General features: G+C 50.2%; 1 protein-coding gene across 2 annotated transcripts; it reads left to right on the top strand.

The window, feature by feature from the left end:
• The first annotated feature begins 2697 nt into the window (after nucleotides 1-2697).
• On the top strand, nucleotides 2698-12140 carry Treml2 (triggering receptor expressed on myeloid cells like 2). 2 transcript variants are annotated; one of them, XM_032899421.1, is made up of 5 exons: nucleotides 2698-2767; nucleotides 4772-5092; nucleotides 9981-10197; nucleotides 11039-11145; nucleotides 11356-12140. In XM_032899421.1, the coding sequence occupies exons 1-5, from the start codon at nucleotides 2698-2700 to the stop codon at nucleotides 11451-11453; spliced, it is 813 nt and encodes a 270-aa protein (XP_032755312.1). In that variant the 3' UTR covers nucleotides 11454-12140. The 2 variants fall into 2 exon arrangements, with proteins under 2 accessions (XP_032755312.1, XP_032755311.1); XM_032899420.1 differs by having other exon boundaries at nucleotides 9801-10197.
• The last annotated feature ends 5978 nt before the right edge of the window (nucleotides 12141-18118 follow it).

Genomic DNA, 18118 nt, shown 5'->3' with positions numbered 1-18118 from the left:
ACATATGCGCAGGCAAAACACTCACAGACATCAAATTACACACACACACACACACACACACACACACACACACACACACCCCAGAAGAGAGAATATTTACTTATTTATTTATTTATTTATTTATTTATTTATTATTTATTTTTGAGACAGATTTTCACTATGTAGACCAGGCTGGCCTTGGACTCACAGAGGCCTGCTTTTCTTTGCACCATCACGCGTGGCAAAGATCTTACTGCTTAAAGTACAAGATCATCCTTGTCAACACAGAGGGTTTAGTCCTGGGGTAAATGAAATCTTGTCTCAGAACAATGAGAATTAAAAACTAATGGCATCATTATAATAAGAATGTAATCTATTTAACCAGAGAGTAATAGATGTGGTCTCAATAAGTAGTCATTCTTTCTCTTTGCTCACGGAATTGAATTTTGCAAAGTTAACCTTTCCTCAGGGTTACCTCATCAAAGTGTGTGTATATGTATGTGCGTGCGTGTGTGTGTGTGTGTGTGTGTGTGTGTGCGCGCATGTGTGTATGTGTGTGTGTGAGTATATGTCTATGTGTGTATGTGTGAATGTGTGTCTGTGTGAGTGACAGTGAGGACACCTCACTGGAGTCAGTTCTTTCCTTCCATCATGTCTCATAAGTCATTTCCTTGCTGGTGAAAAGAACCAATTCAAGCCAGATTAGAGTATATAAAAGCATGTTTATTGGGAAGCCGCTCTTGGGTGGGCAAATTCATTGGTCCCAAGAAAAAAGGCCAGGGAAGTCTCCATGGGGAAAGAGATGAACAGAGCAGGAAGAAAAAGAGAAGAGAGGAGAAAAGGGGGCCAAAGAGACCAAAAAGTCTGAATTCTATGGGGGAAGGGCAGCCCAGCCCCTGAGCTGGTAAGGTCTGGGTAGAGGGCAGGGGTATGCCATGGAGGGACTGAGGGATGCTGGGAGAACCTGGAGGCCAGGTCTACCTTGGTAAGATCTGCACCTCAGCTGTTTGTTCTGGGGGTGGAAAGCAAACACAGGGACTCTGAGGAGGGGACTCAGGTCCTTTGGCGTATCTACAAGCTCTTTTACCTGCTGAGCCAGTGGACTTCATTGGTTTGGAGGGCAGTTTAGGATACTGTCCATCTTGGTGGGGCAGCCAAGGTGGGGGGAGCTTGGAGCAGCATGGGATTCACAATCAGACAGCAGAGTCCTGAATATGTCGCCTGACATTCTCCTCAGTCAGTCCATCAGTCAGTCAGTCAGCCTCGTAGAAGGTTCACCATCGAGTGCAGATCTTTCCAGGAACTTCTGTTCACAGCATTAAATACATTTCTCACCCCAAAAGATAATGTGTCTCAGTGTCCCTCTGAATGTCACACCAGAACCCTTTCAGTGACAGGTGTGCCTCCTCCTCTTCCCCATAGTGTCCAGGGCCATGCCTAGCAAGCACACTGTAAGAAGTAATGAATGAATGAATGAATGAGTTAAAAAATGTGAGAAGTTTGAAGAGAGCAGTTCTTTTGGTCTGGGATTTGGGAGTTCAAGTTCATGTAACGACTATGGCTGTGCAAATGACAGAACTTTTTGTTTAGTGTCCTAAACAAGTTAGAGGGAACCCATACATAATCATGGGCTCCCCTGAGCCTCCGTAATCCACAAGAGTGGCCTTGGATGTCAGTAGAGTCTTTTGATTCTTTGGAGACAGAGAAATGGGTGGAGTCCTGGGCCAAATGCTGGGTCATTTCAGTTAGAGCCGGGTGACTGTAGAAGAGAGATATGGCTGAGGGAGGAAGTTGAAGAGACAGGACTGTGTGCTCAGTGCTGCCTAAGCCGGCAGAACAAGGGGAGGGAGGGGCTCTGAAGGCGGGGTGATTTGAGAGGAGGTGGGGGATGGGAAGGCTTACAGCAGGGCAAGAAGCCTGAGAACCTTGGAGCAGTGGAAGGCTAGAGCAAGCTGCTGGGTGAGTTAGAAACTGGAGGGCCAGAGTCAGGGAAATATGTAGATAGGGAAAGGGAGAGATCCTGTGTGTGTGTGTGTGTGTGTGTGTGTGTGTGTGTGTGTGTGTGTGTGTGTGTGTGTGTCAAAATTTGCATTTTTCCCCCCATGACAAAAATAAGCCTGCACGTGAGTCCCTAAGAGGTTATTTGCAACTGTGAGCAGGAGTGACTGATGTGGCCAGCCTGGACCGAGGAGGGTTAGGGTGACCGAAGGAATCCATTTTACCAGACTAAAGACCTTCCTTGTGAAGGAGTGTCAAGGCCTGCCAGACAGCACCTGCTCCTGAATCTCAGAACCCAGAAGATCCCATAAAGTCTCTACAGAATGCTCCAGAAACCTCTCCACCAATTCCCTGGGTGGACCTGCTGCTTTGGAAGAGGAGACAGCCCAGATGGACCAGGTTTTCTGTAGAGAATCACAGAGGTTGTGGGGTTCTGGAGTTTTCTCTGGCCCAGGGGCCCCAAGACAGGGTGGAGCAGCCACACCTGCCTGAAGTTCTGAGGAAGAGGGCGGAAACAGACAGCTCCCGCCCTCACTTTCTCTCCCCACAATTGTGATAGGCTCCACTGGGCATTGTGTGCCTGCCGCACTGGCTCACTTCCCCAAATAGGCAGCAGTGTTTTTTAGAGCCTGGCCTCAAACCTTGGTAGGTCAGGTGGCATGCTGGGAACAGTGTGGGTCCTGACCTTAGATTCCCGGGTGACGTTGACATTGCAACTGGATGGCGCCATGGCCTCTTACGTTCCTGTTGTTCCTGCTGCTGCTACTATGGCTACAGGGCTGTGACTCAGGTGAGAGGTGGGGGTTGGTAGAAGAGAAAGACCACTTTCCCCGTCTATCCCACACTGCCTTTTCTTACTCCACTCTCTTAATATTTTGTGGGTTGGGGGAAGGAGGTTGGGTTGACTGGCAGGTCTTTACCAGAGACCAGTGAGAATGTCTCCTGCTAATATCTGGCCCCAGGCAGAGCTTAGCCAGGCTAAGGTGTAGCTGTATCCTCTATATTGGTCTTTATCTAATGGGTTTCCTTGGTGTAGAGAATGAACACTTCATTTCCTCACAGAAATGACCTCGGTTTGGCCTTTGACTGGTGCTGGTCTGAGTTCTTGTATCAGGTCTGCACACTTTAAGTTTTGTTTTTCTCGGAATGCTGATGCCACATCTGGTCCCTCTGCTCTGACGAGAAGCGAACCAATCCTCAAAAGGCCCTTCCCAGCCCAAGGCAACTCTACAAAGGGCTCACTGGTTTCGGCCTTCCTTGCTGCCAAGGCAACCGCTTACCACTTCCTGTTCCATTCTGGGCAGGGTGAGGGCTGGCAAACCCACCCTTCACTAACTGACAGAAAATGAGGGCACAAATGAACCCAGGACCCCAAAAGGCTTCTTCCAGGTGACTCCCACCTCTGTCCCGTTGTAGGGAGAAGGTTCTCAAAACCCTGGGCTGAGCTGAGGTGAGTTTGAGAGGCCTGTTCTGTTCTGTTCACTTGGCAAGGGAAGAAGAGACCTCAGAGCCTCAGCTACAGTGACAAGCGTTTTGGAAACAAGGGCAGATAGTGGGGTTTCTGGGTCTTGACTGTACCCTCTCTTCCGAATTGCCCTGCCAACCACTAGTTCTGCTCTTTCTTCTACAGTCTGGAGTTTGAAGGACGCAGAACACATTCATGCATTCATTTATATTCATTCTCTCCCTCTCTGTCTCCCTCCCTCTCTCTTCCCCCCTTCCCCCTCTGTGCTATACACACACGTGTGTGCACACCAGTCCCTCCCATCACACCCATCCCATCCCTGGTGTCACAGGTACAGATTAGAGGTGGGTTTTGTTTCCAGGCTGAACTCACTAGGTATCCCAGGTTAGTCTTAAACTCTGGATCTCCCTACCTCAGTCTCCCTCGTGCTGTTACAGACTTGCGCCACATCTCCCTCCTCGATATAGAGACCAGAGACTCTCCCGTCCATGTCAGTCTGTGGTCTGCAGGCCCCATGCATCCCGGCACAGCCATGACTTTGCCTGGTACATCTGTAGATGTCAAAGTCAAGTCCCGATGTCAAAGAGTTGGATGGGCAGTGAATACAATAGAATCCGTTGGCTGGCTCATCAGTGAGGGCTCAAGCGTGTGCAGCATGCTTAATCTGTGTGTTAAAGTAGGGTATTTAAAAGTTAAGTACCATGGAGAGTGCTATTTAAAATAGATCCAATAGGGGAAGGGGTGTGGCTCAATAAGGTGCAGGGGTGTGGCTCAGAGGTAAAGTGCCTGCCTACTGTGCTTGAGGTACAAGGTATGATGATCCCCACTACCCCAAACAAGACAAAAAGGAGAGAGTGTCCAGGGAGGAGAGAAAGAGGAGGGAAGACAATTATTGGGAGAAATAGTTCTTCATCATTTTTCCGGATACTGGACCTTCTCATGGCCTCAGTAGTTTGTGCTTTCCAGTCCCGGAGCTTGGTGAGCTCTTTGTTTCTGCATCTGTCTCCCTGAAGATGGACCTCGGTCTGTCCTGAGATCCTGGGTATCCTTGAAGAGTGGAAAACATCCAGAGGATCAAGGACTATGTCCGGTGGAGCTCTTATGTTGGGGGCGTGTCTCATTGGACTGGGGCCTCCTCTGTCAGATTTGGAGCCAGCTTCCAAGGGTTAGAGTTGCTTCTCTGTGCAGATTGTCTGAAGCTGTGCTCTTGTCTCACATTGAGCTCCAAGAAAGTCAGGGCAGCATCCTCCTCTCCTTTCACCCCCAGCTTCCAGTTTTAAGATGTCTTCTTTCTCGGCAGACCTTGATCAGCAAGCCCTGTCTCCCCAGGTTCCTCCAGTGAGAAACTGTACAGGAAAGTGCAACGTCGTGAAGGGGAGACTCTGTCTGTGCAGTGCTCCTACAAGAACCGCCGGAACCTCGTCGAGGCCAAGTCTTGGTGCAAAGTCAAGAGGAAGAAGTGCGAGCACAGCTTCACCCGGAGCTGGGTGAGGGGTCCGAGCTACTCTATGCGGGATGACACCAAGGCCAAGGTAGTCCGCATCACCATGGAGGCTCTCAGGGTCCAGGACTCCGGGCGATATTGGTGTATGCGGAACACGGCTGGTAATCTCTACCCCTTGGTGGGTTTCCAGCTGGAAGTGTATCCAGGTGAGCAGAGCTGCACAGGGCCTGGATGGGTGGGATAGTGTAACGATGGTTCTTAGCTATGCATATCTTCCTGTCACAGTTTCACAGACAAAGAAAATGGGTTTTGGCAAGCTCTGTGCTTCTCTGACCTTGCCCTTGTGCAGAGCGATACTGGAACGCTGGACTCTACTTCGTTTTATGCAGTTATCCGAATGCCACTTATTCACTGAGCTTGGAGGGTGAGCCAGGCACTGTTGTATATAGGCTTTGAGAATATCATAACGAACAAAACCAGCCTCAGCCCTGCCCTGTGGGAGATGCCAGACAGGAACAGGCCAATCCAGACAAATGGTTGCACGGCATAATAGATGTCCTTAGAAATCAATGGCGAGCTGCAGAGTCGCTCAGTCAGGGATTCAGTGGGCATCAGAGGGCCGGTGAGCATTCAGCAGGGCCCCCATGACAGCTTTCTCACCTATGCTTGGACAAGCAACTGCAGGGAGAACCTTATGTGCAAAGGCCCTGAGGTGAGACACACAAGGCCTGCAGAAGGAGAATTGGTGTGACTGGTCTCTCGGACTGGGGCTTGGGGAGAGGATTAGGGGACAAGGAAGGACAATGGTAAGCTTTAGAGTAATTGCTGCTCTGGTTTGTTTCTTTGTTTTGAGACAGGGTCTTACTGTGTAGTCTTGGCTGTCCACATTCACTCTGTAGACCAGGCTGATCTTGAACTCACAGAGATCCATCTTCCTCTGCCTCTCGAGTGCTGGGACCAAAGGTGTGCACCACCACCCCAGACTAATGTGTTGTTTCTATTTAGGCTTTAAGCACGCAGAGTTGAATTATCCTGAATTCCACAATATGGAACTGGGTCTAACTCTAACTTCAACAGGAAGAACAAGTCACACCTTTTTTTTTTTTTTTTTTTGGTCTGTCTTCCCTCTCTTCCCCTCTCCCTCCCCATCCCATGTGTGTGTGTATGTCTCTCTCTGTGTGTGTGTATGTCTCTCTCTGTGTGTGTCTGTCTGTACCTCTGTATGTATGTGCAGATTTATGTGTGAGTGCACCATGTGTATGTTGAAGACAGAGGTCAGATAGCATTCCTTAGAGCTGTCCTCACTGTTTCTTGAGACAGGGTCTGTCACTGTCCTGGAGCTAGGCTGGCTCACCAATGCCCAGGTTAAAAGCACACATCAGGGGCTGGGGATTTAGCTCAGTGGTAGAGCGCTTACCTAGGAAGCGCAAGGCCCTGGGTTCGGTCCCCAGCTCCGAAAAAAAAGAACCAAAAAAAAAAAAAAAAAAAAAAAAAAAAGCACACATCAGTGTACCCAGGCCTTAATGCTTGCAAGGCAAGCACTCTACTGACGGGGCCATGCGTGTCTTCAGCCCTTTCTTTGCAAGACAACAATCACTGCTTATGGAAGGCGGGAGTGTGAGATGAGGCAGTGAGACCTAGGTGGAAGGTGGATGCCTGACTGAAAACAGCAGTGGCTTGGAGAAGTGGGAGTTGGGCAACATGTGTGTGTGTGTGTGTGTGTGTGTGTGTGTGTGTGTGTGTGTGTGTGTATGCAATAGATGGACTCAATTCTATTCGTTTTCAGATTTTTCTGTATATTTTGGAGTGAGTACAGGATTTGCTCAAGTGGGAGATAGGAAGAGAATATTGACTCATCAGAAGCTAGGAGATGGTAGTATTTATAAAATGGGGAAACCCCCAAAGAAAACTCCTTAGGAGGGGAATCACGAGCCATTTGGTCATGGGAAGTGTTAGTGACTGGGGATGAACTGTGGTGTGCACTTGAAAGTGTCTCTATAAAGACAGCCAGGGACATTCGAAGGTCACTGCTTAGATGTGGGGATGAGGCTAAATGACAAGGGAGTCTCTCTCAGCATACCCCAGTAAAATTGCTCACCACTAATCAAGGGGATAGAAAAATCTCTCTCTTGTGCACAGAAATAAGGGAGAAGAGTTGAATGGAGATGTGGGGTGAAGACAGGAAAGGGTGAGGAGCCTTCAAGGGTCTGGCGAAAGCCACCAACAGTTACACCACTAGCCACCAGCCCTCTCCTGTTCCCCTCACCTGAGGGCATCTCCATCCTCCCTGGTCTGAACCAGCAAGAGCTTTCTCTCTCAGTTGTAGGGCTGAGTTTCATTTCTTTGCTCTGCATTTTGAAGTCAACCCAAGAAGCAGGTAAAACTGACTCCAGGTCCTTATGTGGGGGAGTGCGATGCCATCAAGAAATGGACTTATTTTTTTTTTTTATTAACTTGAGTATTTCTTATTTACATTTCGAATGTTATTCCCTTTCCTGGTTTCCGGGCAAACATCCCCCTAATCCCTCCCCCTCCCCTTCTTTATGGGTGTTCCTCTCCCCATCCTCCCCCCATTGCTGCCATCCCCCCAGCAATCACGTTCACTGGGGGTTCAGTCTTAGCAGGACCAAGGGCTTCCCCTTCCACTGGTGCTCTTACTAGGATATTCATTGCTACCTATGAGGTCAGAGTCCAGGGTCAGTCCATGTATAGTCTTTAGGTAGTGGCTTAGTCCCTGGAAGCTCTGGTTGCTTGGCATTGTTGTACATATGGGGTCTCGAGCCCTTCAAGCTCTTCCAGTTCTTTCTCTGATTCCTTCAACGGGGTCCTATTCTCAGTTCAGTGGTTTGCTGCTGGCATTCGCCTCTGTATTCACTGTATTCTGGCTGTTGGACTTATTTTTTTATCGTCATTTCTCCCATCATTTCTCTTAGTATTATTTTTGCGTGCATGTTTGTGTATATGTGTCAGTCCGGGTATGTGTGTGTACATGTGTACATGTGTGCATCTGCATACAGAGGTCTGTGAACAAACTCCAGTGTCAAACCCAGCTGCCACCCATTCTTTCATCTATCTACATCTATATATCTATCTATCTATCTATCTATCTATCTATCTATCTATCTATCTGTCTACTTTGAGGCAGAGTTTGTCACTAGCCTGGAACTTGTGAAATAGGTTAGGCTGTCTGGCCAGTGATCCTCCAGGGAGCCCCCTGTCTCTGTCTCCCCAGCATGGGAATTGTAAGCATGTGCCACCTTGTTGGGTTCTGGGGATTCATGCCTGCATGGCAAGCACGTCACTGACTGAGAGCCCCGCCCCCTTCCAGGTCTTCATTTTCTGCTTCTTACAGATAATCTGGGGGAGGTTTCCACTTTGCCAGTGTTTTCAGTTGGAAGAAAAAAAATCTCCTGCTAGTGGGGAGATGGGTCAGTGGGACTGGTATGGTAGAGGGAAAGAATGAACTCCTGAAAATTCTCCATCGTACTTAGGCCAAGAAAGTGTGTACCCAAATAAATAAACAAAAATTGAAATAATCATGCAAGCCTCAGCCAATTATATAATAACTGTACGTGCACTACCCACAATGACCAGGCCCTGTAGCCCAGGCAACTGCCGGGAAGGGGGTTGGGGGTAGGGGAGGTGCTCTCCTGCCCAGCTCCTTCCGTTTTGGTGGGGATGGTTTCTTTCCTCATGATCACTTTCTTGACTCTCCCTCGCCCACACTGGTGTGCTGAGCAGAAATGAGGAAAGATCGTTAGTGGTGTGACTTAGCTAGAGGGTGTGGGAATCCCCTCTGCTGGCTGAGTCCTTTCTTGCTTTGAAAGTCTAGAATGCGAATGTCTAAACTCTGGTCTCCCGAAAACCCCTTTGGAGGGTTCTTCTGGTATCCTTGCCACGAGAATCTTAGTCATAAGTTGGCCTCTTTCTTTATCTCTTGCCTCACCAAATTGGTGTTCAGCTTCCCTTGTTCTGAGCAATGGCTCAGGCCTACCAGCAGAGTGTCTGATGGCTTCAGGTTGTCTTTTCTGTGTCTAGTAGAGGGGTTGGAAGCCTTTCTCTGTCTTGCTCCTACAGAGACTCAAGAGCTACCGATTGCAGCTCCCACATGCTGTTCAGGCCCCCAGCTGCTTCTGGCAGTAAAGGGTTGGGATGAGCCCCTGAAGGGGCAGGATCTGCCTGTGCGTCTTAGTGCACCCGGAGGAAGGTATTAGACTCTTTGCAGTTTCCTCTGGAATTTCGGATTCTTGGCCCTTCTCTGTCCCCAGTTCTAGTTCTCAACTGGCAGTTATGGGGCAGCTTCCTTTATAGAACATCATATCTTAGAAATATCTCCTAAAATGGCCATGAGATGGCTCAGTGGGTCAAAGTTCAATGTGCATGTACACGTGCATGTGTGTGCATCTGCAGATGGAGACCAGTGAACAAATTCAGGCGTCATACATACCCAGGTTCAAACCCCAAGACCCATATAATGAAACACAGAGCTGACTCCTGCAACTTGTTCTCTACCCCTCCACACGTGTGCTGTGGCACATGCGCACACACACACAGGAACACACACACACACACACACACACACACACACACGTAATATGAGAAGGGGATCTCTCTGATGCTCGTGATTGAGAAGAGCCTAGAAAAGGGCAGGGAGCTAGGAAGGAAGATAGAGCTGTGCTCTGGGAGCAACCTGATAGGGGAGGCTAAAGAGATTGTTCCAAAGTCTCCCTCCCATACACGCCCCCTCCTTCCTGTCACCCTTGAAAGGACGCAAGCCTGACAACCAGAAGTTAAGCTCAGTCATGGAGAGGCAGGCTCTTGCCATTGTCCTGACATCTGAGGGGGCTAGAGATCCTGTCTCTCACATGCAAGCCTCTGGCTTAATCTAGTATTTCTTCCTCTCTGGTCCCTTAGCCCTCACCACGGAGAGAAACGTTCCTCCCACACATCTTACCAATACCCTCAAGGATGGATTTGCTAACACTCCCATGGATGAATTTGTCACAACCAGCCAAGTCCACATGTCAGACGCTGGTGACCCTTTCACAACTAATGTGACGGTGTTCTCATCTGGACTCCACACCTTGGCCTCAGGGACCACGGCGCCAACCCCTGTGACACGCTACAGTTTCGCCGATACCAGCGGTACTATTACAGAGCCTGAGAGGAGCACAGAGTCCCAGCCGGCAACTGTGACTCCTAGCCATACAAGACCCTTCTTGGCTGATTCAGTAACCACCTCCACCATGACCAGACACCAGAGTAGCAGCTTGTCTACCACGGGGACGTGCCACCAGTTAACCCCCAACAGGTTATGTGATATTTTATCAGGCATGGCCCAAGCACAGCATTCAGAGACCAACAGATCCAAAGAGGCCACTCTTGCTTCTAACTGGCTCTGTTGCTCCTCCCAGCGACTCAGCGTGGCCTGTTGCTGAATGGGATTATGGGAGATAGAAAGGATCATGATGGAGAGCCATGGGGACAAAGGTCAGAGTGATGGATGCAGAGGAGAAGAGAGGGCTGGGCCAAGGGGACAGACAATGGAAGGGGGCTGACAAACCATGCCCGAGGCAGCCTCTACTGTGCACACAAGAACATCATCCCACAGGCAGCACTTGTCAGATGCCCACTCAAGGCCAAGGGACGGTGACATGGCAACTCTTGTTCTGGGTCAGTAGGGGATAGCATGAAGGACTCCAGTGACCCATAAAAGGGCTGCTTCTGCTACAGAAGACAAAGGGGGGCAAGAGGACTCCTCGGTCACCGTGGAGGCAAAAATCTTCACTTTGTAGTGTCCTTGTTTTCCCTAAGGAATGGAGGGGAGGTATCAAGTGGAAATGCTCCCTTTGCCAGGTGACATGCTTCCTGGGACTCTGATGTTTCCTTTCTCTTCCCACATCTGGTCCTCAGAGAGACAGACAGATACAGAAAGGGAGAAAGATAGAGGGACACACACAGAGACGGAGAGACAGGGAGCGAGAACGTCAGACAATGAGACAGACAGAGGGAAAGAAGGAGAGACAGAGGCCATCTATCTGGAGGGGTGTATTGTGAGTCTGTGTGCCTGGTCTATGCTTCGTGCTGCCCAAGTTCTCTGATCAAGGTGGAGAGCCTGAAGCTAATTCTTCCCTTCTGTCCTGCCTCCTCAGGTCCCAGGAGACTCACAGATCTGTGATGGTGGTGGTGCTGACATTTCTTCCAGCACCTATGCTGCTGGTCGTAGCCTATGGGTTTTGGAAGAAGAGACACATGGGAAGTGAGTATAGCCAGCCCTGGCCTCCCAGGGCCAAGTCTAAAGACTGTGGCACTGAGTCTCTGCCTATGGCCAGGCATGAATGGCCCTCCATGTTTCTCAAGGGGATGAAGGAACATGCAGAGTCCAGAGAGGGGCAGAGTCACCCAGGTGAATTGGGTCACTGAGAGCTGCCGGACACAGCCCTTTGTCACCTCTCCCTATTTGTTGTAGGATACAACTTGGACAGCAACTATGCTAAATCCTGGCTACACCTTCCTGAAAGACCAGAGACACTCTGGAAGCCTGCTTGCTCTAAGATAACTCAGTGAGCTCGGAATCTGTTTCCAGTGGGCTCAGAAGGCTGAAAGAGGACCAAAGACGAGGCAATGGCCCTGGGGCAGGAGGACAGTGGAGCTACCTTCCCTTTACCCATGGTCACTATGTCCCCAGCTCCCTCTGTTCACTTCAAACACCTCTTACGTTTGGAGACAAGAATCAGGTCTCAGGAGACCCGCCCAGAGCAGCCAGTGTTTCTAGAGTCCTGTTGTGGATGAGAAGAAACAAAGACTAGGACCTCGGCCACAGAAGAATTGGTACAGGAGGTCCCAGAGCTGACCAAGGCCACATGTCTCCTGATGTTCCCTGACTGTGACTGCTGGTCCCTTCTGACCTGGGAGCCTACAGGTCACACTTGTTCCTACTTGTTTCCTGCCTGCCATCCCTTTCAGGACCATGACAGTCTTCAGCTACAAGGGCCATCCTCTCTCTCCCAAGATCAAGGCAAAGCCTGGGTTTCCCCACTCGAGTTCCTGCTCCATGCGTCAACGATGAGCTCATGGGGGAGACTGAGGGTGGAGACTCAACCATGGGTGTTTAGCCTCATCTAGAGGGCACCATTCTCAAGACACTGGGGTTGGCCATGGACTAAAGCAAGGCCACTTCTGAGAGAAGGGCTCATGGAGCTGCCCCTGCTTAAAACAGCAGGAGAGATAGAAGTGGAGCAGGAGAATGACAAGTCAGATTCCAGGACAGAAAGATAGGAAGACACATGGACACATGGACACACAGACACACAGACACACAGACACACAGACACACAGACACACACACACACACACACACACACACACACACACACCCATGCACAGTGTGTGTGTGCGGTGGTGGGGACGGGGGTTGGGGTGGGGGAGGAGAAGAGAGAAGAGAGCCCAAACGGCTCAGACTTGCCCTCTATCTAGATCATTGGTCCAGAGTAGAGCAGGGCTGCGGGCTGTGGGCTGAACTGCCCTGTAGCAGGGATGCTCACTTGTCCATGAAGCATAGAAAGGTCCCTGGAGCCAAGCGAAACATCTACACTCTCAGCCCTGAGTCAGGGACATCCTGACAGCAAACATCACCTTTAGGTGGGTGACACAGCTGGGGGTGTGCTCCAGGATGGCTTTGAGGTGAGAGGAAGGGCCGAAGGTGTAAAGTCAGGGGACAGAAGGGGATACGCACAAACGCACGCACGCACGCACACCTCTGACTAGCAAACGTCTGTATAGAGCCACCACCCTAGTGGGTAACAAGGAAGGATTAACTCACACTGCCTCTAAAGTCCCACCCCTATTCTGGTCCTGAACCTCCATTGTCCCTTCATAGTCCCCGACAGCCATTTCATGAACAGGTGATGGAGAGGTCAGGCATAAGGACCAGTGGTGCCCGTGTGACCCTGACCAAGCCACTAACCCTGCCTGGACCTCGGTTCCCTCTCCTATGAAAGGGGACAATAATTCCTGCCTCTAAAGACTGATTGGAGACACAATGACTGACATAAGCACTGTACGACCAGCAAGCATCTCCTGGAGATGCTTCCCTGGAGTTCTTTCCTGTCCTGATGCTCATTAGGAACGGAGGGGGGTTAAGTGTTCCTCCTGCTGCTATGACTAACACTCTCTGACAAGTGGCTGCAAAGACAGCCCGTGCTTAACATGCTCATGGCTCCTGCCAGGACCCAGGGTCAATTTCCTGGGAACTCATTCCGTAACTCCAGTTCCAGGACATTGTGATGTCCCTTTCTGGGCTCCTTGGGCACCTCATACACATGGTGCATATAAACCATTACAGGTACACGGTATACACATATAAACCATTGGAGGTACACACACATACACATATAAACCATTACAGGTATACATGTATACACATATAAACCATTACAGGTACACATATATACACATACAATTACAGGTACACACATATACCCAAATAAACCAATACAAGTACACACATGTACACATATAAACCATTACAGCTACACACATGTACACATATAAACCATTACAGGTACACACATGTACACATATAATCACTACAGGTACACATGTATACACATATAAATGATTACAGCTATGCTGTGGATAGCCCTGGTGCTGTTTGTATTTTGATGCTAATTCCACTTCCCAGGAGGGGCTGCCTGGGATGAGGAGTGAATGACATACTCAGGTGACTTCCTGTGAACCTTCCCCTAATGAATAAAGATTTCTACCAACCAATCACTGGGTGAAGAGTAGGCAGGACTTCCGTGTCAGAGAGGAGAAGAGGAGAGGCAAGAAAAGGTGTCTTGCTTTTGGACAGGGAGAGCTTGGAGGACAGGGTGTAGCTAACAAGAGGCCTCTGGTTTAGATGGCCAATCTGCCAGGATTTGCCACCAGAGGAGTTATACTTAGAATGGTTTACAAATTACGATGCTAGTTGCTGTGCCCAGCGATTGTGTTACCTGTTATTTCTGAACTAAGTTTGTGTGGTGTTTTCCTTCACGCGGCGACTCAACTGAGTTCCAGAGAGAAAGGTAAGGCAACAGAGCTTGGGTTTGCAAGAAGTGCACCCCAAAGGGCCTTGGGAATTTGGAAGCGTGGGGCTGGCATGGCAGTGACCCGCCGATGGGTACTTAGCAAGTCTGGTGGAGAGATTTCAGAGCTCTTGCCAGAGATTCTGCCGAAATGAGAACAGGCTGCCGGTGCAATGCCAGCATAGTGAGGATTGCTTTTTAGTATTTCATGCTACATATACAAAACTATTAGAGGTACACACACATAAACATATAAACTAATACAGGTACACACATAATATTAAAAATCTTTAAAAAACAATAACAAAAACCAGCCACTCTGACCAAGAGCAGCCTATGGAGGAGAGAGTTTACTGGGCTGAGCTTCCAGGCCACAGCCCAGCTTTGAAGGAAGTCAGGACAGGAAGTCAAGCAGGGACTGGAGCAGAGACCATGGAGGCTCACTGTCTGCTGGCTCGCTTGCCGTCCCGTGCTTAGCTAGCTTTCTCATACATCTCAGGACCACTTGCCCAGGGAATGGTGTCTCCCACAGTGGACTGGAGTCTCCCATATCAACTGACAATCACGACCATCCCTCAGACACATGTCCCAGTCCAGTCTGACCTGGGTAATCCCTCATTTGAGACTCTGTCCAGGAGACTCTAGGCTGTGTCAAGTTGACAGTTAAAGCTAACTGTCAGCTTCCTTGATTTCCTCTCTTCCTGCTTCTATCCTCAACACAGGGGTGCTGGGGCTCTGTGATGGTGGCTGGATTATCAGTTGCTGGGAAAAAACACCATTGTGGGAGCCAGCTGATCCAAGGCTTTCCCTGAAGCTCTCATGGACTGAGGAGGAATGGAGTTCCTTATCCAACACTAGGAAATGCCTAGTAAACTCATCAATACCCTGGGGCCAGGGCCTAGGGAAGGTGTGATTTTCTCAGAGGTCCTTTGGACCCAACTCTTCCACACAAGGAGCTGTGGTTGAGTCCCAGCGCCACTGTGTGCTCAGTCTGATACTCTTGATATCCTGTCTTACTTTTAGGCAACATTGTGTGATTAGCTTCCTGCTGACTTCCTCCCATTGCAGGAGAGCTTTCTGCTGCCTGTCCCATTCCCCCTCTGCAACACACATACAACTGCTGTTGTTACTAATAAATGAGTCTGGTGTTAGCTGTCAGCTTCTGCAAGACCTGATGCCAGCCTCCCTCTCCTCTTCGTTTGTGTCAGTCCTGGTCTACCCGCTCCGGGACCTGAACTGAAGTCCACTGGTCCGTGTCACACCATGACCAAGGCAACTTACGGAAGGAGGCATGGATTTGGGCTGGCCATTCTAAAGAGCCGAGACCCCACTGACAGAGCAGCATGGCAGCACGCAGCAGGCTGGACCACAAGCAAGAAGGGGAGAGGGAACTCACAGTAGGGTTAAGGACTTAGGCTCTCAAAACCCTATGACACACTTCCTCCAGCAAGGCCATACCTCCCAATCTGTCCCAAACAGCGCTCCCAACTGGGAACCAAGAGTTCAAGTGCCTGAGACTACAGAGACCATCTCAGTCAAACCATTACAGTGTACTCTTCAGTGTGATCTCCTTGTGAATAGTTAACGTGCAATGGACCTGAGATCAAGGCTGAGTTTGACTCCCCAGGGCAGCCTCTCATGTCAGTGTGACTACAATGAGTCACTGTCCCTCTCTGATGCCGTGTCCTCTTCTGGACAGGAACACGGAGAGAAGTCCCCCGCACACCACCATCTAGGGCAAGTGGGTGTGCATGTCAATTGCACACGAAGACCTCACTATCTAGAGAGGAAGAGGCAGGCAGGGAAGGGAAGTCAGCCAGCTCTGGCCTCAGTCTGACAACGACTGAGGAAGAGAAGGCACAGAGCAGTTGCTTACGCATTAGCCCCTCACACAGGGTCAGGAGCTGTGGTACAGGAGGCAGGAAGAACCTGAGTCCTACAGGGAGAGGAGCCGTGGAGATGCTGCAAGCTCAGGATGGGGCTCAGGCTTCGTGGAGGAGGATGCTCTATGCAGCCCGGAGCATGGGCTGTCGTCAGGAGCTGGGTGATGCCCGAGGGAGGTTATAGAGATTTGGGCACAGACACTGCACAGTCTGGACCTTGGCAAGGCTGCCCTCCGAAGGACCTATGGACAGAGGAGACCAGGACTGGCCCAGCTGGTGGGCATGGAGGTCTTCAGCGAAGGAGAAGTTAGATAGGAAAGAGTGACAGTGAACCCCGCCCCCTCACATGTGTTCACACGACGGTGGGGCTCTGTGAGCCTGCAACACACGAGAGCTGTTCACTCTGATCCCTCCCCAGTTGGGGACTCCATTGTAGGGACACTGGGAACAGGAGTGCTGTAGACACCTATTCCTCAGCTCCTGCAGCCTGCATGGCTTCTCTTTTCTCAAACCCCAGCCCAGTCTCCTTCTTCTTCCTGCCTTTCTTTCTTGAGCTCCAGCAGAGCCAGTAGAGTTTGGGAGGGGCTCAGGCAGCAAGGGTACCAGAGAGGCCAGGGATGCGGCCTGCCATGGAGAGGCAACAGGGGCTGAAGACCCCCGCACAAGCTTGCTTGTTTTTGTGCACTGAGAGTGGAGAAGTAACCCTGTGGCCACAGCTGTGCACGCTCCCGTAGAGTTTACATAGTGGCTGCAGAATGCGTGCCTTGCTCTGCTTACTGGGAAGGATGCTGCCAGGTCTGCCCTCAGCAGCCTTGGACTTCCTGTTCCATAGTGGGAGTGGTGAGGAGTCACCGCAGATAGCCCTTCAGCGGCAGAATGTCACCTTGTCAATGCTCAACTCCCCCTAGACACCCTGCCTTGCCACTGACTGATTGACACTGGAACCTCAAGGCTTGAAACCCCTTTGCCAACCTGATCAAAGGCTTTCCCACCTCTCAGACCTCCTCACAGGCTGACCTGTGCTTCCTTGGTGCCAGCATCACTACCCACTCCTCTGTCCCTTTCTTCCCCAGAACCCTTCACAAGTCCTGTGCCAATCTGGATCAACCCTTGTTCCCTGGCATCCTACCTGAAACACTGCATTGCCATTTAAAGGTTTCCCCACTATTAAAGGACTTTTAATTTTATTTTTATTTGTTTATTTTGGGAAAGGTTCTCATGTAACCCTGACTGAACTTGCTGTGTAGCCAAGGATAAACTTGACCTCACCATCCTCCTGCCTCTACCTCCCAAGTTCTAGGGTGATAGTCAGGCACCCTCATGCCTGATTTTCCCCTTACTGATCTGATAACTGTGAATAGCCTGTAGCTATTGATATTCCACAGCTCATGTAATGAAAGGTGGATTTATTTCAGTTTTCTTTGTGTGGAACCGAGGGCACACGGATTGAGAATTGAGGTCTCTCCTTCTAGCCTATGGGTCTTGGGGTTGGATCTCGAGTTCTCAGTCTTGGTAGCCAGTGTCCTTACCTGCTGAAGATCTCGCTGTTCTGTGACAGCTCCTTTAAAAATGTGTGTGATGGCTACATCGACTTCTTAGCAGTGAGTGTGGCATGTTGGGGAGCTGGGTGTATGGGGGTGACACGGGGCCTGGGGCTCCATTCTGAAGTTTTCTTTCATGCCCAGGTCTCCCATCCCCCACCCTGACCAGGCTCCTTCCTGCCCCCTTGTTCTTCTGTTCCTGAGAGTAAATGTCATCTCCTTTCCCCTCATCACCTCTGTTCCACATGGGACAGGAGGGCTGGTCAAAAAGTACAGACCCCTGAGGGAAAGCTGGGCTTAGAGTTCTAACCAGGTCTCCAAAGAGCCTCTAATTCTGTCATCTACCTTCAGTGGGTCCATCTTGAGTGGATAACAGAGACTGTAAGCTGGAGAGGAAGTGGGAGAATGGGGGTGGGGGAGGAGAAATGAACATCCTCTTACTTCACTTTCCTCAGGCTTTCTCAGCCCTCAGCCCTGGCCTTATGAGGCAGTAGAGCACAGAGTCTCTGAGAGCCTTTACCTAGTTCAGTGCAGAGGCCTAGACCCAAAGCCTGCAGCTGAGGATACACAGGACCACACTGGCCTTGCCTAGCTCGCTCTCGCCCACAGAGGTCTCCGGCTTCCTCAGCAGTTCATGCAGGACTGGCTGTGGTGGCTCCTGAATCCCGCCCACTGCTCTCCTCCCTTTAGCGCATCCCTCCGTTCCTGCTCCCACCCCAGCTGAGGAGGAGAACTGAGTG

The sequence above is a fragment of the Rattus rattus genome, chromosome 4, assembly GCF_011064425.1.
Source record: "Rattus rattus isolate New Zealand chromosome 4, Rrattus_CSIRO_v1, whole genome shotgun sequence".
Lineage (NCBI taxonomy): Eukaryota > Metazoa > Chordata > Mammalia > Rodentia > Muridae > Rattus > Rattus rattus.
This window is presented reverse-complemented; position numbering and strand designations above follow the sequence as displayed.